At 52.1% G+C, this 22,726-nt stretch overlaps 2 protein-coding genes across 3 annotated transcripts in view; one reads left to right on the forward strand and one right to left on the reverse strand.

The window, feature by feature from the left end:
• The window catches only part of FYTTD1 (forty-two-three domain containing 1), a 208,279-nt gene that overhangs the window by 94,597 nt on the left and 90,956 nt on the right, over positions 1-22,726 (forward strand). The gene's annotated exons all lie outside the window — the stretch shown is intronic.
• Positions 1,047-22,171, reverse strand: LOC101939353 (mucin-2-like). Of its 2 annotated transcripts, XM_065557575.1 has the most exons (7): positions 20,225-22,171; positions 13,348-20,125; positions 10,952-11,932; positions 7,616-9,346; positions 6,573-6,686; positions 5,353-5,438; positions 1,047-4,580 (listed from the first exon to the last, which is right to left on the reverse strand). In XM_065557575.1, exons 2-7 carry the CDS (start codon positions 13,430-13,432, stop codon positions 4,506-4,508), a joined length of 3,072 nt encoding a protein of 1,023 aa, XP_065413647.1. In that variant the 5' UTR covers positions 13,433-20,125; positions 20,225-22,171; the 3' UTR covers positions 1,047-4,505. The 2 variants fall into 2 exon arrangements, with proteins under 2 accessions (XP_065413647.1, XP_065413646.1); XM_065557574.1 differs by having other exon boundaries at positions 13,348-22,171.

Consider the following 22,726-nt stretch of genomic DNA (forward strand, 5'->3'; position numbering starts at 1 on the left):
GATCGCTTAGAGACTCAACAGCAGAGAACTCCAGAAATCGCTGGCTGCTAAGAGAACCTACTGGTTCCTACGCCAGTGGCCAGCTCCTCCACTGCCCAGCTCCGCGCTGCCGAGAATGAGGAGAGCTCAAAGGACCCCTCTGGTAACAATCAGACACCCCCAGGAGAGAACAGCGGGCCTCAAAAGAATAAGCAATTGAATCAACTGGTTGCATACAGTGTTGTTGTGTATAAATATATATCTAGTAATGTCTGTTATGAAAGTTTGTAATGATCTGAATTGGATGGGCATTAGGAGATCAGTTTATTGAAAAAAACAGGCTTGGGTCTGTTTATTGTACCCAGGTTTATCCAGAAACCGAGGGCCAGCGTGTAAGCGGGGCACTGTCTGCAAAACACTGGATCCCCTCTAGGTCCGGGGCATGCTGGGGAAACCGTTCAGAGGCAATGGATAACTTGTAGTAGAAAACACAATGTAGCTAACATAGAAGTGTAAAGCCAGAGCTTGCATCTATGTTTGGTTTCTGTGTGACTTGTCTGCATTTGCTTTTCCTCACTGTTTCGCCTTTGACTCTTATTCTTCTATCAAATAATTAGGGCTGTCCAGCAATTTAAAAAAAGTAATTGCGATTAATCGCACTGTTAAACAATAATAGAAAACCATTTATTTAAATAAAAACTGCATTGAAAAATAAAACAATGTAAAATTTTAGAGCCTGGAAGTCCACTCAGTCCTACTTCTTGTTCAGCCAATCGCTCAAACAAGTTTGTTTACATTTGCGGGAGATAATGCTGCCTGCTTCTTGTTTACAATGTCACCTGAAAGTGAGAACAGGTGTTCGCATGGCACTGTTGTAGCCGGCGTCACAAGATATTTACATGCCAAATGCGCTAAAGATTCATATGTCTCTTCATGCTTCAATCACCATTCCAGGGGACATGCATCCATGCTGATGATGGGTTCTGCTCGATAACAGTCCAAAGCAGCATGGACTGACGCATGTTCATTTTCATCATCTGAATCGGAAGTCACCAGCAGAAGTTTGATTTTCTTTTTTGGTGGTTTGGGTTCTGTACTTTCCGCATCAGAGTAGCTCTTTAAGACTTCTAGAAGCATGCTCCACACCTTGTCCCTTCAGATTTTAGAAGGCACTTCAGATTCTTAAACCTTGGGTCGAGTGCTGTAGCTCTCTTTAGAAATCTCACATTGGTACCTTCTTTGCGTTTTGTGAAATCTGCAGTGAAAGTGTTCTTAAAATGAACAACTTGTGCCGGGTCATCATCCGAGACTGCTATAACATGAAATATATGGCAAAATGCAGGAAAAACAGAGCAGGGGACATACAATTCTCCCCCAAGGAATTCAGTCACAAATTTAATTAACGCATTATTTTTTTAACGAGTGTCATCAGCATGGAAGCATGTCCTCTGGAATGGGGCCGAAGCATAAAGGGGCATAAGAATGTTTAACATATCTGGCACATAAATACCTTGCAATGCTGGCTACAAAAATGCCATGCAAACACCTGTTCTCACTTTCTGGTAACATTGTAAATAAGAAGCGGGCAGCATTATCTCCTGTAAATGTAAACAAACGTGTTTGTCTTAATTTGCTGAACAAGAAGTAGGACTGAGTGGACTTGTAGACACTAAAGTTTTACATTATTTTGTTTTTGAATGCAGTTATGTAACAAAAAAAAATCTACATTTGTAAGTTGCAATTTCACAACAAAGCGAGTGCACTACAGTACTTGTATGAGGTGAACTGAAAAATACTATTTCTTTTATCATTTTTACAGTGCAAATATTTGTAATCAAAAATAATATGCACTTCGATTTCAATTGCAACACAGAATACAATATATATGAAAATGTAGAAAAACATCCCAAATATTTAATAAATTTCAATTGGTATTCTATTGTTTAACAGTGCAATTAAAACTGCGATTAATTGTGATTAATTTTTTGGAGTTAATAGCGTGAGTTAGCTGCGATTAATCGATAGCCCTACAAATAAACTTTTTGTTTATTTCTACTGTGCTGCATATGATTCTAGGCAAATTGGCAATCCTCTTCTTAGGCTGGCCTACACCCAAAGGAGAACACAGACACCCAACCACAGCCTCCATTCGTTCCACAGCCTGAGGTCCCCTGCACCCAGGGAGGGTGCTGTGAGCACAGAGAAGTGGAAGATGAAGGTGTTAATGGGATGGAACGTGGATAGAGCCCCATGTGAATGAATGTATGAAATTCAATAAGGAAAAATGCAAAGTACTCCCCTTAGGAAGGGACAATCAGTTGCACACATACAAAATGGGAAATGACTGCCTAGGAAGGAGTACTGCGGAAAGGGATCTTGGGGTCGTAGTTGATCACAAGGTAAATATGAGTCAACAGTGTAACACTGTTGCAAAAAAAGCGAACATCATTCTGGGATGTATTAGCTGGTGTGTTGTAAGCAAGACACGAGAAGTAATTCTTCCACTGTACTCCACAGTGATTAGGCCTCAACTGGAGTATTGTATCCAGTTCTGGGCACCATATTTCAGGAAGGATGTGGACAAATTGGAGAAAGTCCAGAGAAGAGCAACGAAAATGATTAAAGGCCTAGAAAACATGACCTATGAGGGAAGATTGAAAAAATTGGGTTTGTTTAGTCTGGAGAAGAGAAGACTGAGAGGGGACATGAGAACAGTTTTCAAGTACATAAAGGGTTGTTACAAAAAGGAGGGGGGAAAAGGAGGGACAAGAAGCAATGGGCTTAAATTGCAGCAAGGGAGGTTTAGGTGGGACATTAGGAAAAACTTTCTGTCAGGGTGGTTAAGCACTGGAATAAATTGCCGAGGGAGGTTGTGGAATCTCCATCACTGGAGATTTTTAAGAGCAGGTTGGACAAACACCTGTCAGGGATGGTCTAGATAATACTTAGTCCTGCCCTGAGTGCAGGGGACTGGACTAGATGACCTCTTGAGGTCCCTTCCAGTCCTACGATTCTATGATTCTATGTGCTACTTAGCACAGGGCCCTGGAAAACCTACTGCTTAGGGCCAGCCCACATATTGGAGCTGTTTACCTTTAAAGGTATGGAAAAGGTAAAGAGAGTGCAAACAACACAGGCAGGCAGTCCTAGTCCCTGAGAGGGCACTAGCCAGGCTCCTGGCTGGGAACACAGGTTCTGCCTCAGTTTACATAAGGGGGTCTTCTGTGTTTTCTATATGCAGCATGATGTGGGAGAGAATCAGAACCAGCAGCTTTGCTCCCTGGGCTTGGAGGTTGGAAGAGAAACCCAGCTACTCTGACCTCCTGCGTAACACAAGCCACAGAACGTCCCTCAGATAACTCCGGGAGCAGATATTGTAGAGAAACATCCAATTGTGATTTTAAAATTGCCAGTGATGGAGACTCCACCGCGACCCTGGGTAAATCGTTCCAGTGGTTAATTACTCTCACAGTTAAAAAATGTTACACCCTATCTCCAGTCTGAATCCAGTGCTAGGCCAGGGATTAAATAAAAACCAAAATTATTATTTGATTTGGTCTTGAAATTCCCCAAATTCTGGATTTTTTAAAACAAGGGGAGTGTTTAAAAAATTGCTCTAACTACTCATTGTTTCAGTGTGATTTATCTGGCTGATTAACCAGTTAATGAATTACTAGTTTCATTTGCCTCAGGGAGGGGGACAAACTGCTTAGCTGGGACTGGAAAAATCCAGCGAAGGATCCTGCAAAATTGGAAAAAACAATCTCTTCAATACTGGGCACTCAGGATCTGCCTGCACCTGGACAGACAGTACTACAGCGGCAGTCAGAGCCCCCACTCGCTGCTCCCCCACAAGAGCCCAATATTATTGATTAGCTGACAGCAAGGCCTAGTGGCTGTGACTGAGATACGGTGCTAGGATGTACATATATCTAGTAAGAGACAGTCCCAAGCGCTTGCAATTCAAATCATTGGCTCTTTTCATACAGGAAGAGGGGAAATCTCCAGACCCGACATTTTTCATCTTCATTGGGACCTTTAAAGGGCATTCACCCCTTTTCTGAATTCTTACTGTCTATGGAATCGCCCAAGGGGTCTGGCCTTGGGGGGAGGGATGTCTCAGTGGTTTGAGCATTGGCCTGCTCAACTCAGGGTTGTGAGTTTAATCCTTGAGGGGGCCATTTAGGGATCTGGGGCAAAAATCTGTCTGGGGATTGGTCCTGCTTTGAGCAGGGGGTGGGACTAGATACCTCCTGAGGTCCCTTCCAACCCTGATAGTCTGTGATTCTATGAAATTGAGTCCAGGAGGGTTATGGCAGAAGAAAGCCTGAGGTCTCGGCATGCAGAAGAGAGATTTCTTCTCTGGGGTTAAACCTGTATCCTCCAGGTGGGGTTTCCACTCTGGAGTTGATGAGCACAGGTAGCAGCAGCCGCGTGGTCCCCTTTTGTGTCGTGGCCCTTGTCCCGCTCACCGTGGCACCCAGACACGAAGCCGTCGGTTCCTTGGGGGCCAGCGGAATCACTGCTCACTTTTCTCCCTCTCCTTTCCAGAGGATGGTGAACCCGGTGCATGGGAACTTCATTTTTAGCTCTTGCTCAAGCTGTAGGGAAAAGCACAGGGATGAAACCCACATAGCATGAGGATAGCGCTAAAACAGTGCCCCCACGTCCCAACCCCGCTCTGCGGCAGCAACGCCAGGCAGGAGGGGCGGGGAAATCCCCTCCAGCGGCCTTCGATCCTGTCCCTGGCAGAAGCCGTGGGACGAGGGAAGCCCCCCCACACCCAGCGTACCCCAACCCCTTCCCCAGCAGAAGCCGCGGGGTGGCAGGGAAAGCCCCTGCACCCGACCCCACTCTCTGGCAGAAGTGCTAGGTGGGCGGGAGAAGCCCCAGTGCCCTGACCCTGGTCCCCCACGGAAGTGCGGGGGGTGGGGATGCCTCAGCACCCGGAGCCCCGCTGCGACCCCAGGACTGGAGGAGCTCTCACTCCCCACTGGGACAGAGCTTCTACGGTCTCGGGGCTGCAGTGGGGCAGGGGGAGAAAGGAGCAAAAGGGGTTGCGGGGCTGCGGTGGGGAGAGGCAGAGTGGGGGGGACCCTGGGTGGAACAAGGGTGGGCCCCGGGGAAGGGGCAGAAAGGGGTGGGGCTGTGGGGGGGGGGGGCTTCAGGCGGAAGGGGTGGGGAGGGGCCACCCACTTGCTCTGGCCCAGGATCCCAGGAACCCTTAATTCTCCTCTGGACCATGCTCTGCATCTTTCTACAGTGCTAGTGGCTATTCAGCCCCAATGATTCAACCGTTGCTTTTAAAGGCAACCCCCTTGGCGGTCTGCGTTGACAGTCTATGGAAGAGCTGTCAGATTTCACCAAGCTCACCTTAGACAAAACCATACCCCTAACCTGGGGCTCGCTGATGTTCAGGCGAGTGGTCAGTCCCAGCGATAGGAAGAGGCGAGCACCAGCTAGGAATGGAGAGAGCAAATTATTATTAGGTTACCAATCATTTCCGTTCCAGTAGCATCTAGACGTTCCCACCAAGATCAGAGCCCCATGGCGCTAGGTGCTGTACATACTTATTGGACGAGAACGAGCCTGCCCCAAATCTAAATAGACAAGAGCATTGTACAGATGGGGAACTGAGGCACAGAGAGACTCAGGGTACGTCTGCACTGTGCCAGCTGACTGGGTCTCGTGGGGCTCAGGCTAAGGGGCTGTTTAACTGCAGTGTAGACAGGTTTGGGCTGCAGCCCGAGCTCTGGGACCCTCCCACCTCATGGGGTCCTAGAGCCTGGGCTCCAGCCGGAGCCCGAATGTCTCCACGGCAATGAACCACCCCTTAGCCCGAGTCAGCTGGCCCGGGCCGGCCACGGGTGTCTAACTGCAGTGTAGACAGACCCTGCGTTGCTCGCCCAAGGGAACACAGGGCGTCTGCAGCAAAGCCGGGAATTGAAGCCAGCCCGATGCCTTATCACAAGACCACCCTTCCTCTCATTTCTAATCCCTAAACCAACCCTTGGGGCCAGCTCTGCCCTCGATTCACAGGCTCTGTGTCTCACTGTGTGTTGCGCCTGTGGCAGCGGGTGAGGACTCCGGGGTCTCCTAGACCAATCCCTCGTAAGCAATTGTACCGGAACGCCCTTCCGGCTCCCCAGAGACAGGCCGGAACGGCAACTGGCCATTCAGCTCGTGCCCTGGTCCATGGTCCTTCGCCAGGAATCCCCGGAGACCCCGGCTGGAGAACAGACCCCCTTTGTGCATAGAAAGCAAGAGACGAGTTCTCTGAATTTATGGCACAGCTGATCTGGGGGAGGGGGATTAAAAACTACAAACCACAAAGGCACCTGTGGAATGTCGGGCTTATCTGGGCTGAAACCCTCGCTGCCAGATCCCCTGTAGCTGGGGAGGAGAGGAATCAGCAGGGGACAGGGCTGGTGGGCCTGCAACTACCCAGATCCACGAGTCGTTCAAGAGCAGAGGCTCCGGGGATGCAGCAGTTGCCATAGCGTGGCCTGGCAAGAGGACCCCTTTCCCTCGGTTGCCAGCACACAGCCCGGCCACTCGGATGAGGATTTGCCCCAAGCAGTTACAGCCCTTACGTGTGTTGGCAGCTGGAGGGTGGCAGCTGGGCACCGCTGTTGTCTGCTCTTCTGTCGTGACATCTGGGACCCCGGGCCGGGCTGTGGAGTTAGGCCTAGCAGCGGGTTCCGTGGCTGTTTAAAAGAAAGTTGCCGTCAGTGCTGTCTGCAGCGGCGTGCAGATACTGTGCTGGTTGCAAGGGGGGAGCCCAGCTCCAAAAAATCAAACATTTTACTTCTTCTATAGGTCCTATGTCTGAGGAAAGAACCAGCATAAACCTTCCATTTCCTCCTCGGCACCTGATACCTCTCCCTCCCTGTGACACTGCACTCCATAATGTTTTATGGAAATATGCTTGTGAGTGTAAAAATGATGTAACTGGAAGATGCTTTATGCAAAAGGTCTCTTGTAAGGTATCATTCCAAAGCTTATAATCTATTGAGTGATCATCCGATTTGTATAAATGTATCATTCTTGTATCTGAAACTAGCAATATAAAGTATAACTCTGAGGTCCTATTGTAACTATGCAAAGTGTGGGCCACTGATGATGGTTTGCTTGCAAACCTTCCTGTGTTCATGTAAGACAGCCCAGGAAGAATGGTGGAATCCATCTTAGACCTGGTGCTTTTCCATTTAGAAGGAGGGGTGGGGATCTAGAGAGACAAAAGATTCCCGCCTTGTGCCAAAGCTGACGCCCCTGGACACGGGGAAGCTGGTATTTCTGCCAAACCCTGAGTGCCGCATTCCAGGCACTCAGGGCCCGACCTCGGGCCGAAGGCGGCTATTTGTGTGACCCATTTGCAATGCCTGGTCTCCCACTGCGCAGGACTGCATTAGTACCTGATGTGGTGCTGACGCTATTGGGTCTTACCTGTGTAGACTTAGCCACGCCATGTTCCAATGAAACCCATATTCAAATACTAATTACTTCAATCCCGGTGCCCTCCCGGCCCAGTCCCACCGCTGCCCTCTTGCTCCAACCCTGCATCCCTCTCCCAGACGGCTGGCCATGAATCTTGGCACAGCACCTCCCTTACACGTGCGGAAGCTGTAGCACTTACTTGGAGCTGCACTGAAGTTCTGAGTTGCTGGAGTGCTCGGTGCAGCCACAGTGGGGCTAGCTGTACCTGGGAATGTAACCGTCGTGTTTCCAGCTGGAACGGTGGTAGTACGGAGTGTTTGGGGAACCTCTGTTGCTGCAGCGGTCCTGATGGCGGTTGTGGTATTAGCTGTTGTGCTGGTGACGAGTGTTTCTGTCATGGTGCCCGTTGAAGTTCCCCTTTCTGCTGCCGTGGTGCGAGGAGCTGGGGCTGTGCTCTCGCTTGTTGCAGTACTCGACACACCAGTGGGGCTGTTGGCCACCGGGGTGGTTTCTGTGCTGGAGCCCACTGTTGATGCTGTTTCCGTTGGGGACGCGGTGACAGACGTTGGTGCGGTGGTCTGAACAGCCATGGTAGTCACCCTCGGCGGGGAGAGGGTGACAAGCACTGAAGGGCTGGTTTCTGTCGCTGTGGGGACAGCCCCTTGAGTTGTGGTTGTGTTTGGCATGGCGACGACAGAGGCTGTTGTGAGCGTCTCTCTTCCTGCAGCAGTCTCCAGGTGTGCGGTGGTTGTTGGAGCTGCTGCGGTGGTTTCTCCTGCGCTGGTCAGAGTTGCCATGGGTGTCGTGTCAGCTGGCGTGGGGACAGCCTGGGTTGCTGTGGTCGGGGTCGCTGTCTTTGTGGTTCCACGGGGTGGGGTGATGTCAGGAGTGGCTCTGGTGGTCTCTGCTGCCAAGGTGGTGGTCAGTAAAGCTGGGGTTGCATTTGGTGTGGATTGCACTATAGGTGTAGTTAGAGCCGGTGGGGGGGTATCCTGTGCGGTTGTGTTTGTCCCTCCTCCCGCAGCTGGGAATGTAACCGTCGTGTTTCCAGCTGGGACGGTGGTAGTACGGAGTGTTTGGGGAACCTCTGTTGCTGCAGTGGTGCTGACGGCGGATGTGGTATTAGCTGTTGTGCTGGTGATGAGTGTCTCTGTCATGGTGCCCGTTGAAGTTCCCCTTTCTGCTGCTGTGGTGCGAGGAGCTGGGGCTGTGCTCTCGCTTGTTGCAGTACTCGACACACCAGTGGGGCTGTTGGCCACCGGGGTGGTTTCTGTGCTGGAGCCCACTGTTGATGCTGTTTCCGTTGGGGACGCGGTGACAGACGTTGGTGCGGTGGTCTGAACAGCCGTGGTAGTCACCCTCGGCGGGGTGAGGGTGACAAGCACTGAAGGGCTGGTTTCTGTCGCTGTGGGGACAGCCCCTTGAGTTGTGGTTGTGTTTGGCATGGTGACAACAGAGGCTGTTGTGAGTGTCTCTCTTCCTGCAGCAGTCTCCAGGTGTGCGGTGGTTGTTGGAGTTGCTGCGGTGGTTTCTCCTGCGCTGGTCAGAGTTGCCATGGGTGTCGTGTCAGCTGGCGTGGGGACAGCCTGGGTTGCTGTGGTCGGGGTCGCTGTCTTTGTGGTTCCACGGGGTGGGGTGATGTCAGGAGTGGCTCTGGGGGTCTCTGCTGCCGAGGTGGTGGTCAGTAAAGCTGGGGTTGCATTTGGTGTGGATTGCACTATAGGTGGGGCTGCTGGGCTGGCCTCTGCTGTGCGGGTGGTGGCTTCGGCGGCTGTGCTTGGAACGTGCTGGCTTGTGACAGTGGCTGCTCCAGTGGCCGTGGCTGCTGTCATGGTGGCCGGTACAGCTGGGGTTTCACTGGGCGCTGGGGTGGGAGGGTCTGTGGTGGAGAGCGCTGGAGCTGCAGGGTCTGTTCCTGTGCTCCCCGCCGCTGTAAAGAGATACGAACAGTCAACGGCGCAAGGTTCTCGCTCTCCCGGTAATGACGGAAATCACCTCGGCAGTGAGCACGGCAGACCGCGCACGCTCCCTTTTATTGCCCTCATCCAGCAGAACACAGGGTTTGCAGAGAGTCTGACAGGCTGCAAACCTCTCGGCCTTGGGAAGTTCCCCATACGGCCAACGATCGGCCCGGCCTGCTGCTTTTCCCACATGGCCCAGCGACCTCACCGCCTCTGGAGTGGGTTCCAGGCTATCTCAGGTGCCCAAATTCCCCATGCTCTGGCATTCGGGGGGTGCCAGGCCCCAGCCTTCCCGCTCATTGCTGGTAGCTGGGCAGATCCCCTCTCAGGAGAGCCCAGAACATTTCTGGAGCTCACACAGCCACCGCTAAGTCGTCAGCGTTGTGTCTGCTTTGTTGCTGTCACCTCCTAACTTCCCCGAACTCGCCTTCCTGATACTTCCTCCCCCTCAGGCACCTCACGCCACCGAGCCAGCGCTAGGCACTGGCACCGGGCAGCCAGCAAAGAACGGCAAAGTGCTGCCCAGGAGACTTCCGCCTCTGGCTGGTCGTAGCCGCGCGGGCGGCCGCTGAGTGACACTGTACTCGGAGGAGCTATTTTCGATGCTGCATTTTTAGGATCAGCACCTGTGTTCCCAGCCAGGACTAGTCCTCAGTCATTTAGACCCTGGTGACAGGGACTCAATTCACTTCCGAGGCTGTTTTGGTGGGGAAACCCATTGTGCTGGCTGCAGAGAAACACAGGGCTGGCCTCTGGGTAAAGAGGGGAGGACACAGCCTGCCCCTTTGGGAATCTCTGCATTCCTAGAAGGACCATCCTAGGATTTGCAGAATTCTCCTCTGCCTCCCGAGCAAAAGGGGACGTCTTTCTCAGTCAGCACCAGGCTGCTAGCGTTGGTGAGTGCAGCCGCCAGAGGGCAGTTTAATCCCACATTGTAAAGCAAAGTGTCCCATATTCCCCGTCAGACCAGCTAGCCCCAAACTCCCGGGGTGCAGAGGAATTCAGGTCCCCCCCGGGGGTGCCGTTCTCTAGCAGAGCGTGGCCTGCAGAACTCATATGAACTTCAACACCCTGAGTAACCGCCCCTCGCCCCCTCCAACACACGTTCTTACCAGCTGCTCTGCAAACTGATCCCTTCCTGTGCCAAGCAACGCAGGGGACTGAACCCGGGAGCCTGATTAACAACCAGAAACTCAGACCTGGACACACCCAAACCTGGTGGAAGCTCGGATCTGGAGCCCAGCTTTGTGCATGGGGTTGTCTCATGAACTCAAGTCAGGCTTAGATTTTTAGAGCACAAGAGGGCACCCACGAGGCGAAAGAAGCCACCCGGGTCACTGACCGGCACTGCCCGACCCACGAACTGACCTATTGTTTTAAGAACCAACAACACCTGACTTATGGGTTGGACTCTTGAGGCCCTTCTGGGCATCTTTGCCTGGGCATCTCCATATAAAGGCCCTCCCCCTTCAAGTGTAACAGAGGCGGTAAGGTAAGCTAAGATGTCTGAGCACCCAGCACCAGGCCAACACCCTAAGGCAGGCATAGAGGGTTGGCTCTTGCATGGTACTTACAGACACTGGGGTCAGGCTGTGCCATCGTGCTCCCCGCTGCTGTTGTGATGCTCACTGTAGTTTCAGTTTCGCCGGATGCTGTCTCCCATTCTGTTACGGTTCTGACTACGAAAGAGGGGTCAGAGGCAGTTGCCAGTGTCTGTTTTGCTGCAGTCGTGCCGGTGGTTTCTGCTGTTGAGGGCTCAGCTGGGATAGAGAAAAAGACAGTGGTGAATGTTTGTACTACTACAGCCTGACCCCCTCTCGTCATGGTGGCACTGGGGGTAGTTGGCACAGAGGCAGGCCTGGTGGTCTCTGCTGCGGTACTTGTTTCCGTGGGTATTGCAGAGGTTGCTATGGCACTGGGAAGGGTGGTGCTGACAGGGGTGGCTGTCGCAGCGTCTGCTGGTACAATGCTGATCACCGTCGTTTCAGTCTCTGCTGGGCGTCTCGTGACAGTGGCATGCGTGGCTGCTGTACTGTCAGCTAGCTCGGTCGTCATGGGGACACCTCTGGATGGCTCTGCTGTACTGAAGGAGCCCACCGTACTCCAGGTCTCCTCTGGGGCCAGGGTCGAGAAGACAGCTGTCGGCATGTCTGCCATGGGGGTGGAACTTGCTGCATTTGTGGTGGGAGCTGCTTGACCAGAAACACCGACTGTCTCTTCTAGTGGAGTGCTGACGGCTGTTGCAGAGGCCGTAGCTGGGCTAATGCCTAGAAGGGAAACTGAGGCCTGGGTGGGCTCACCTCCGGCATGGCCAGGTGTGAGTGTTTCCACTATGATAATGGTGCCCACTGTTTGCTGTGTCTCATCTGGGCTGTTGGTCACAAGACGAGTGAGAAACACGACTGTCTCTGCAGTAGTGGCTGTATCTGTGATTCCAGTTGGCTCGCCTGGGGCGTGCGCTGCAGAGGTGGTGCCCGGCATCGCCGGACTTTGGGCAGCTGTCGGGGGTGGGGTGGCGGTCGCAGTATTTACGATCACCTCCGTCGCTGGAGAAGCTGAGTGAATAAAAACAACAGGAGACGTGAGTGTATGTGCGTGGGGGGGTGAAATTTACACCAACACCATAGGTCATAACGCTTGGCTTCTGTCACTCTCCAGGCCCCAGGAGGCTCCGCGGGGCTGGGCAGAAGTTGGAGGATTTCTGGGTGCAGGTGTCTGTGAGAACAGGACTGTGATGGATGCTACTAGACGGGGACAGGCGGGGAACACTTTGGACTCAGACTCGTGGGTGTCCCAAGCGAAGGGCCGAGGAGCCCAGGCCGGAGGTCCAGACAGTATTATGATCTACGCAAAAGAATTAATGGACACAAATCTGACATCAGGAATCATAATACTCAAAAACCAGTGGGAGAACACTTTAACCTGTCTGGCCATTCAATGACAGACCTGCGGGTGGCTATTTTACAACAGAAAAACTTCAAAAACAGACTCCAACGAGAGACTGCTGAGCTGGAATTGATATGCAAACTAGATACAATCAATTTAGGATTGAATAAGGACTGGGAATGGCTGAGCCATTACAAACATTGAATCTATCTCCCCTTGTAAGTATTCTCACACTTCTTATCAAACTGTCTGTACTGGGCTATCTTGACTATCACTTCAAAAGTTTTTTTTCTCTTACTTAATTGGCCTCTCAGAGTTGGTAAGACAACTCCCACCTGTTCATGCTCTCTGTATGTGTATATATATATCTCCTCAATATATGTTCCATTCTATATGCATCCGAAGAAGTGGGCTGTAGTCCATGAATGCTTATGCTCTAATAAATTTGTTAGTCTCTAAGGTGCCACAAGTACTCCTGTTCCTTATGTCTGTCTAGATGTAGTTGTGAAATCCTCACTTCTGTATTGTTTTGTATGTTTATTTGCATGGTCTCCGTCTGGTTCTGTGATTGTTTCTGTCTGCTGTATAATTAATTTTGCTGGGTATAAACTAATTAAGGCGGTGGAATATAATTGGTTAGCTAATCATGTTACAATATGTTAGGATTGGTTAGGTAAATTTTAGTAGAATGATTGGTTAAGGTATACCTGAGAATATTACTATATAAATTAGGGGCAAACAGGAAGTAAGTTGGGATTTGAAAATAAGGAAAAAGGAACTTGGATTTAAGCTTGCTGGAAGTTCACCCCAATAAACATTGAATTGTTTGCACCTTCAGACTTCGGGTATTGTTGCTGTCTGTTCATGCAAGGAGGACCAGGGAAGTGGGAGAGTGAAGGAATAAGCTCTCTAACATGTTTCACATCGGAGATCAGGGCAGAAAACAACCCCTCTGGAATGTGCAGAATTAAGGTGCTCACTGAACACCACAATACAAATTACTCAATATCGTAACCACCCCCTTCCCCCCTGGCCCGCTGAGATAAAACAGGTAACACAGACATGAGTCCAGCTTAGCCCTTACCAGCAGTGTTCGCTTGCAGGATCCACCCAGAGTGCAGCAGAAAGCCCCGGAGCAAAACCAGCCCCCATGAACCTGGCCAGCCCATCTCAGCGCATCTGCGGCATGTCCTGCCTGCACGGCCTAGGAACAGGAGTCTGTCTGCTCTGTGCTGGTAGTCACCTGCAGGGAGCCCGCACCCTCTGTTTGCTTTAGCAACATGGTTTCCTGGTTTGCTTCACTTTCCTGGTTCACTTCAGGTGGATTTTTGTCCTGGCACCTGACCCTAAAAGCGAGTTGCTTTTTCATGAAGCATGTCACGCCCTGCCACCAGACGCAAATGCAGTGCAAATGAGGGAAGAGCGGAGTTAGATTCAGCTGTGCCCAGGGGTGCTAGGACCAGGGGTGCTGTGGGTGCGGCCACACCTGCTGGCTTGAAGTGGTTTCCATCATATGCAGGGGTTACCGTTCGGTTCAATGGCTCTCAGCACCCCCGCTGTACAAATTGTTCCTGTGCCCTGTCCCTTGAAGGACTGAAGGTCGGCTGAGGGGGCCAGGAGACCAGGCTGGCTGCAGCAGCAGGGGTGTGTGGTGCTTTGAAAGGACACACGGCAGCAATGGGGCTTTTTGGGTACTAAGTTTAATCGAACGCCAGGTTTAAAACCATCCCTGATCTGGGTGTAGCACCGACACCCTGCGCAGGGCCCTCCTGAGCCACCCTCCAGGTGAACTTCCTTTACAAAGGGCTGAATGAAGAGGGGGATGAGTGACAGCCCCCCTCCGCACAGCACTGATGAGCCATGGGGTGCGTTTCTGGACACATCAGTATCCCAGTATGTGCCCAGCATAGGGTGACCAAAGAGCAAATGTGAACAATTGGGGACAGGGGGTGGGGAGGGGGGTAATAGGAGCCTAGATAAGAAAAAGACCCCAAAATCAGGACTGTCCCTATAAAATCGGGACATCTGGTCACCCTAGCCCAGGGTGGCCAGTTACGAGTGACTGCAGCAGCAGGGGGAGACCTGGGTTCTTACCCAAATTCTGCTACCAAGGCCAGGTCTATGCTAAGCACTATACCTGGTCCAATACTGTGCCAATAGCGCTTATTTCGCTGTGTACACTACAACAGCTCGAGCACTTTTTGGTCAGTATAAAAGCTGTGTCTGCACTAGAAAGGTTTGCTGGTCCTTTTCCGATGTAGACAAGACAGCTCATTGCGTGACCTCGGGCCTCAGTTTCCCTATCTTTAAAATGTTTTGAGCTCCTCAGCAGGGCTGGTTGAACATTTTCAGTCAAACCTTTCCTTTGCTGGAAAATTGGGTCTTTGACTCAACACAAATGTTCCCAGGCAGGATCAGTTTTCCTCGACAAAAACTTGATGATTTGCTGGGACGCTGAAATACGTTGGCAGTTTTCAGCTGGAAATTATTCGGTTTTCAAAGGGTTTGGCTGAATATTTTCGGGTTGGGGCAGTTTTCGGCTGAATATGTTCCATGTTCAGTTGCCAAAAAATCCCCCCAGTTTTGGTTTTCAAGTATTTTTCATCAAAAAAAGTTTGAAAAATTCCACGGGGAATAAAACCCACCAACCAAACACACCCCATGTTTTCTGATCAGCTCTCGTCCTTGGATAAAAGGAGCAACATGCATGCAAAATATTAGAGGAAGTTCAGAGAAACTCAGCAAAGGGACCGAAGGGACCAACTTATGGGGAAAGATTAGATCTGGGAGCATGTCTCTATGACAGTCTTCTGCCAGCATAGCTATGTTGGGGTGATCTCCACCCCGAAAGCTGTGCCGGCAGAAGTACCTGGTGTAGACACACCTACTCTGGCAAAACTGCGCTTTTACTGGTCTAGCTTGTTTCACTTGGAGTGGGGTGGGGTGGAATAAGCTATGCCAACAAAAACTCAGCTTTGCCGGTATAGCTGCATCCACATTGGGGTACTTTGGTGGTATCATGGTATGCTGGTATAGCCACGCCAGCAAAACCCTGCTAGTGTGGACATGGCTTGAGCCTTGAGAAGCATTGAAGGGAGTTGATGAGACTCAGGTACTTTGCGAAACCCGTCCTAAACGAATTTGCTGTTGGCTGATGGTTAAAGGGGAGGTGAGAGCCACCTTCCTGCATCTGCAGGGCTAAACAGCAAGGAGAAAGCAGTGGGATTAAGCAGAGCGAGGAAGCCTGGGGTTGAACATCGTGTAGATTTCCAAGCTGGGTGCTAGACCCTGGGAGAGCCAGCGAAGAGGGGGATGCTCTGTTTAGCCAGGACAAGCCTGCGCTGAGCAGGGCAAGGGAGGGCGGGGGCTTATTAAATAATGTTGCTGTTTCCATCTCGACTGTCCTTTTAAAAGGGGACATGGAGGAGTAGGAGAGCCCCGGACAAAGGGCACGCGTGACACTGGCTCGGTACTCCAGCCATCGGGCAATGCCTCTGGCAGACGCTGCGGGCAGCTGTGGCTTCTCCACACACAGGGGGCGAGACCCTCAGCTGGCGTCACTCAGCTCTGCTACAGTGAAGTCAATGTTACTGCGATCTACGCCAGCTGAGGATCCGGCCCCGGGTTTGCCCGGTTTCCGTGTGATTCATTGATCAGGCCTGCTGGCAAACACCCATGTAAACATTACAAAGCTGCCAGTAATGGCTTGTTGCTCCGCCACAGGGATTAGCAGTAAGGACTGCAGTGGAGTGGCCTTACAGCGCCACCCCGACTCCCCCGGCCCGGCCCTGCCTTGCTCCCCTTCCCCCCCCCACGCCCCTGCAAGCAGGGCAGGCCTTATTCCGCAGCCTAAGGGGAGCTCAGCTTCCTGTCCCACTGCGGGCGCTGAGCCCCGGGAGCCCGGCCCCGAGTGCGGGCGCTGAGCCCCGGGGAGCCCGGCCCCGAGTGCGGGCGCTGAGCCCCGGGGAGCCCAGCCCTGAGTTCTTTGGGGTCCTGTCCCCTGGGGTTCTTTCTGTGGTGCTCCGTGACTGCGGAAGCTGCAGGGCGTTGCCAGCAAAGCCGGCTGCAGCCTGTAGCTAACCAGTGAGCCCAGCCCGGCGACTTTCCCCCCAGGTGTTTTACCGACATCACTTCCCCAGTGCCCCTCATGACTGAAAGCTGCTGTTGTGGCCAGAGCTGTTCCTTGCACAGGTTCCTCATTTCAACAGCTGAAGACAATCAGCGCTATACACAGGACACCTCCCTGGGCTGCTGGCACCACTTACATGTTTCTGGCCCCCAGGCAATCTGCAGCCACCGCTCCACTCCTACTGGGTTTTTTCCCCCTCTATTTCCTCTTCCTCCTATTCAGACCCTGTAACACGCAAAGTGAGATGCATTGGGCACTCGGCCCATCAAGGTCATTGGTGGAGGTCAGACAGCACCAAAGTGTCGGAATTGCAGGGACGTTTGGGTCTGGAAGCTGCTCCTCGCTTTGTGGCTGACCCGTCGCTACTGAATGGACTGAAAAGCCAATCTCCGGCCGTTCTGGAACTTTGGGGAATGTTCAGAACCTGCTGCAATTCAAATGGGGAAACTGAGGCACAATGCAGCAAAGTGACTTGCCCAAGGTGATGCAGTGAGTCAGTAACAGACCTCCGAATAGAACCCAAGAGTCCGGACCCCCACTTTCCTGCTCTAGCCCAGGGAAAACAACCCTCCCTCCTTTTAAGGCCTCTCAGGTTCCTCATTGTAAGCACAAAATAATACATACCCATAACAAAGAGCTGTGTTTATGTTTGTGTGTATCCAGGACATAAGGTACGGCCCTTGGACAGGACAGATCTTCTCAATCCTTAAAAATTCTTCCTGGTGATGGTCACATCCTTCTTGGCATTTTTATAGCAGTGTCCGGCCCTGGCTCTCTCACCAAAGTGAGCCACTGTCAGTCTCTCTAATGTACAGCTAAGGAACCTGAGGCAGGGAGAAGTTGAGGGCAGCATTTTCAAGTGGCCTCTGATTTTGGGGTCTGATTTTTTTAGGGTGTCCCTCCTCGGGTGCACCTGCAGCTCCCAATAGAAGGTCAGCCCCTCTGCAGATCAGGACCAAAATGTCATAAGGTGGTCACCAAAAACGGAGGCTCTCCAAATCAAAGGCCACTTAGGATCAAATTGTCCAGTGGATTTGCTCGGGGTCACACAGCAAGCAGGACCCAGACCGCCTGCTACCACACCTGCCATCATGTTGGTATCAGTTGCAAGGGAAAGAAAAATCATAAGCACCTGGAGTTGGACTTGAGGTGATGGAGTTTGGTACAGACTTGTGCCCCAGTCAGTAAGAAGAAAGTAGCACGGCCCAGAGAAACGAGAACCAACCGGGATTAGGAGCTGCAGTTCCTCTGTCTGCCCTCGGAGCATCTCTCGCGCTCTTCCTTTCACTCTCCCAGCTCTTTCTCAGAAGTGAGCGGTGATTTGGGGATGCCTTCATTTCTGGGTGGTCAACCAAAGGCAACCTAAAGGTGGCTGGATTTTCTGAACTGTCTCCCTTTCAGATATCCCAGGTTGGGCCCCCACAAACGGATGCACGCAAAATCACTAGTTCTGTTAAGCTGTGGCCACCATAAATGCTCACTGCTCTGTTTTCAGACCCCGCAGGCGACGCCAGGAGCCAGGAGACCAAAGGCAAATGAAGCAGCGCAATCCCGCGTTTTCTCTCTGCCCTTAAAACTAGGGTTACCATATTTCAACAATCAAAAACGAGGACGGGGGGAACCCTGCCCTAGCCCCACCCCCATCCTCTCCCTCCCATTTCCCGCCCCCTAACTGCCCCCTCAGAACCCCCAACCCCCCCGCGCTCCTTGTCCCCTGACTGCCCCCTCCTGAGACGCCCCACCCTAACTGCCCCCCAGGACCCCACCCCCCATCTAAGCCTCCCTGCTCCTTGTCCCCTGACTGCCCCCTCCTGAGACGCCCCACCCTAACTGCCCCCCAGGACCCCACCCCCCATCTAAGCCTCCCTGCTCCTTGTCCCCTGACTGCCCCCTCCTGAGACCCCCCCACCCTAACTGCCCCCCAGGACCCCATCCCCATCTAAGCCTCCCTGCTCCTTGTCCCCTGACTGCCCCCTCCTGAGACCCCCCCACCCTAACTGCCCCCCAGGACCACACCCCCCATCTAAGCCTCCCTGCTCCTTGTCCCCTGACTGCCCCCTCCTGAGACCCCCCACCCTAACTGCCCCCACCATGTTCTCTGTCCAGCCAGCGGAGGGGCAGAGGGTTGGTCCCACACCGCACAAGATGTGGCAGGATCCAGTTTTAAATTTACCCCCTGCCCTTGCTTCACTGAAGCGGGGAGGGGAGAGTTGCTCTTGACTTGTGTGGGGTACCAGGGAGTGGAAGCCCCGACCCCGCCTGAAGTCACTGGTGCAACCGCTCCCGCTCCAGCTGGGGAGCTGCACCTGGCCCCAGGGGCTACAGGGTCCGCCACTCCCGGAATCTCCCTCCCTCCTGCGGGAGGCTCCCTTGTCCCGCTCGCTGCCTTGGCGGGCGCGATGCGGCAGCTGGAGGGGAGGGGAGGAAACCCCCCCCATTCCCCCCTCCAACAGGCAGCCTCCTTTGAGAGGACTCGGCCCTGAAGCCGCGCCGGGGAGCGTCCGAGGGCTGCAGGCAGCGCTGGAGCTGCCGAAGGATGAGTCGGAGCTGGCCCCGCACCAGCGGGCTGAACGGGGAGTTGTCCCGGGAGGAGTTTCCCTGCAGGCTCCACTCCGGCTGGCAGAAAGCCGGGAGCCCGAGGGCGCCCGTGCTGGCGGCGCCGCAGGGAGGGAGGTTACGGGCTTGGGTGCCGCACGGAGGGAGGTTACGGACTTGGGCGTCCAGGGAAACTTCAGCCCTCGGACGCGCCCCAGCAGCACATCAGGGCCTTGGCACTCGCCACCCTTAGAAGATACCAACTCGTTAGAAGATACCAACTAACATGCCTTCCATTGGTTTGGGAGTGGCTGCGACAGCAGCTTTAGCAATCAACAGGGTCGTGTGGCACCTTTAAGACTAACAGAAGTATTGGGAGCATAAGCTTTCGTGGGTAAGACCCTCACTTCTTCAGATGCCAAGTGAGGTTCTTACTTTACTCTGTTTACAACAATATGGTTCTTGCCAACCATCTGATTTGCTGAGTCAGAAAAGATTCCAATGGTATTTGCCCATGGAAGATTGTACCCCGTGAAAACAGAGTTCAGTGGTGAACACAGGGTCTCTGCATTTGGAATATTGCATTGCCAGGAGGTCATTTTTAACACGTCTAGCAACCTGATCAAAATACCGGCTCATGATGAAAACCTCGTTATTGGCATCAGTACTTCCCCCCCTTATTAGGGTGAGGGTCCTGACCTGCCATGGTTCACAGCTGACTTTGTGAGATCATACGCTGACAGTTCTTTGGTGACACAGGTTGCTTTTGTTCGTCCACATGAAAACTCTCGTGCAATGGCAGAGTCTGAGAACACGACCTTTACCAGCTCGGTGCAAGGATCAGCAAAGCGAACGGGAATTGCTTGGCAAAACGTTCATTCAGCGATAGTAACCTGTTCGCTGAATGACTGTTTCTCTGGAGTAAAAGAGGAATTTATGTTCTGCGCTGCAGTTCCTGAAGCTGCACCGTTGCTATGTTTTGCAGTTGCAAGATGTTTCTTCCAATCATTGGAGCCAGAATTGCCCAACGCAGATATCTTCATGGCAGCTGTACAACAGGCATGCTCCTCAGAACCCCTGCTTCTTCTCACAGAATAGATTTCACTGCATTTTGCAGCGCTGTGCACGATGCTTTTCAGCACTTGGAGACGCCGTAGTCTTCTGCCGTGTGTGCAGCGATAGTGATCCCAGGTGTATGCTGGATGAAATCAAACATTTAAGGAGAATGATAATGGAGAAGATGCAAAATGGTTAAGACTTTTTTATTAGGGTAAGTGCTAAGTAGGAAAAGACTCACTTCAATATAATTGCAATGCTTCCCTTAGTGGTATCTCATTCTTAAGATGGATGTCCTGTCAAAAGTATCCCTTCAAAAATCAGAGGGGTAGCCGTGTTAGTCTGAATCTGTAAAAAGCAAGAGAGGGTCCTGTGGCACCTTTAAGACTAACAGTTAGTTAGTCTTAAAGGTGCCACAGGACCCTCTCTTCCCTTCAAAAATGGAGAGATGGGGTAGAGGGAAGGCATCCATTCTGGTGGGAGGAAGGGGAGTACTTACGTTAAGATCGGGAATAGAGTATCACACAAGCACTCAATGGCATGTAATTAAATATGATGGAAAAACCCAATTCACACATATTGAGGAATACCCTGTACATGGACTATAAAATGGAGCTGGAAAATGAACAGTGAACATCCAAGAAACAAAAAAGCTCTCTCTTTCTGTATCAAATTTTCCAATTATTTCTCAATAAAGATTTGCATTAGCTGCAAAGATCTTGATATGCAAAGATATCGTTACAAGCTCAACCACCTTGCAAAGCTTCCTATACTTCAGCGCAGTCATTATGTTTATAATACCCAAATATTATTTTAACTAATCAACTGTCATATTCAAATGATTTCAAAAGTAATTTGAATGTAGCTCATCAAGAACATTTTTATTAATTACCGTATAGATGGCACTTCCCTCCAGTTAAGAGCCATCATATTTTTGTAACTAGGGGTGTTCTGTTGGAGGGAAAAGGGAACACACCTGAACATGTGGAGGTTGTGTCCAGGAATGAGAGAGTTTGGGGAGTAAATCATTGAAGAGATTCATTGTGTAACAAATTTCCTAGAGATCCCCTAACCTGCTTACTTCATGCTCCATGAAAGGATCTACATTTTAAACAGAACAACAAAGTAATTTCTTTACTATTGTTAGAGACAAGATGGGTGAGGTAATATTGGACCGACTTCTGTTGGTAAAAGAGACAAGCTTTTGAGCTTACAGAGCAGAAGAAGAGCTTGCTGGAACCCAAAAGGGTGTCCCTTTCGCCAAGAGAAGTTGGTCCAAGAAATGATATTACCCCACTCACCTCGTCTCTCTCTTATCTTGGGACCAACACAGCTACAACAACACTGCAAACAATTTTCTGTTGTTAGCAGCTAGACTTTGAATTGACATTACTGGAAAAACGTGACTCCTCTTTCTACGGAATTGTGGTACCGTTAACATATGGACTGTCCTTGTAATGGAAAAGTTTTCACACCATGTACACAAGAGAAGCACCACAAACAGGTTAGGTATTTAGAAATTTGGTCGCTCCTTTTGAACGTACTCAGAGGAAGACGGTTCCCCTGCCCCAGGCAGAATCTTTAGTCAGGTTCTTTGAATATTAATCCCGAGTGAGTAATGTTAACGTTTTTATGATAACTTTTCCTTAATAAAAAGGGTCACTGGTAATTTGAAATCTCTCTGTTTTGTACACTTTTGAGAACTACAGAAATATGCAGGAGCCAGAAATGACGATACAGGCAGGTTTTTTTGGGGGGGGGAAATCTCAATTACTTGCCCAAATAGTGAACAATCGTTCGTTGTTATTTTATTCCTCCTTGCCTGCCCATCCTCCCCCCGCTTCACTCCTGCTTGGCTCCCCAGCAGAGGAAGACCCCCAGGGCAGCGGGAGGCAGGAAGTGATGGTGCTGCTGGGTCTGGGGCCCCAAATCCCGTTGCTGAGGCGGGCCCCTAAGAACAGCAGGCCGGGAGATCCGTGTCCTCAGCCCCACGGCTTTGCCCGGACAGTCCTGGCCAAAGTGGTTTCCATTTTATCCAGGGTTTACCGTTTGGACCAATGGGCCTCAGGCCGGGGGAGGGTGAGCAACTCTCACGTGTGTCATGTAACAAGTTACACAACATAGTGTTGCAGGGTTCCACGCTGGTCCCTCCAGCCCCAGAGATCCCCTCACTCTTCCGGGGGGCCCGCCCCAGACATCCCCCCACCCTCCTGGGGAGGCCCCACCCCAGAGATCCCCCCACCCTTCCGGGGACTTCGCCCCAGATATCCCCGCACTCTTCCGGGGACTTCGCCCCAAAAATCTACCCCGATCCGCCCCGCCCCAGACATCCCCCCACCCTTCTGGGGACTTCGCCCCAAAGATCCCCCACCCTTCTGGGGAGGCCCCGCCCCAGAGATCCCCCCACCCTTCTGGGGACTTCGCCCCAAAGATCCCCCACCCTTCTGGGGAGGCCCCGCCCCAGAGATCCCCCCACCCTTCCGGGGACTTCGCCCCAGACATCCCCCCACCCTTCCGGGGAGCCCCGCCCCAGACATCCCCCCACCCTTCCGGGAACTTCGCCCCAAAGATCCCCCACCCCAGAGATCCGCCCCATCCCCCCACCCTTCCGGGGGTCCCGCCCCAGAGATCCCCCCACCCTTCCAGGGACTTCGCCCCAAAGATCCCCCACCCTTCTGGGGAGGCCCCACCCCAGAGATCCCCCCCACCCTTCCGGGGACTTCGCCCCAAAGACCCCCCCACC

The sequence above is a fragment of the Chrysemys picta genome, chromosome 9 (assembly GCF_011386835.1).
Source record: "Chrysemys picta bellii isolate R12L10 chromosome 9, ASM1138683v2, whole genome shotgun sequence".
Lineage (NCBI taxonomy): Eukaryota > Metazoa > Chordata > Testudines > Emydidae > Chrysemys > Chrysemys picta.

Coding starts and splice junctions, on each gene's coding strand:
- LOC101939353 (XM_065557575.1), bottom strand. CDS start 13,432: ATGGGCTGGCCAGGTTCATGGGGGCTGGTTTTGCTCCGGGGCTTTCTG. Junction 9,347..10,951: donor ACAGCCTGACCCCAGTGTCT/GTAAGTACCATG, acceptor ATCTCTTTACAG/CGGCGGGGAGCACAGGAACA. Junction 6,687..7,615: donor GAACTTCAGTGCAGCTCCAA/GTAAGTGCTACA, acceptor TCTTTTAAACAG/CCACGGAACCCGCTGCTAGG.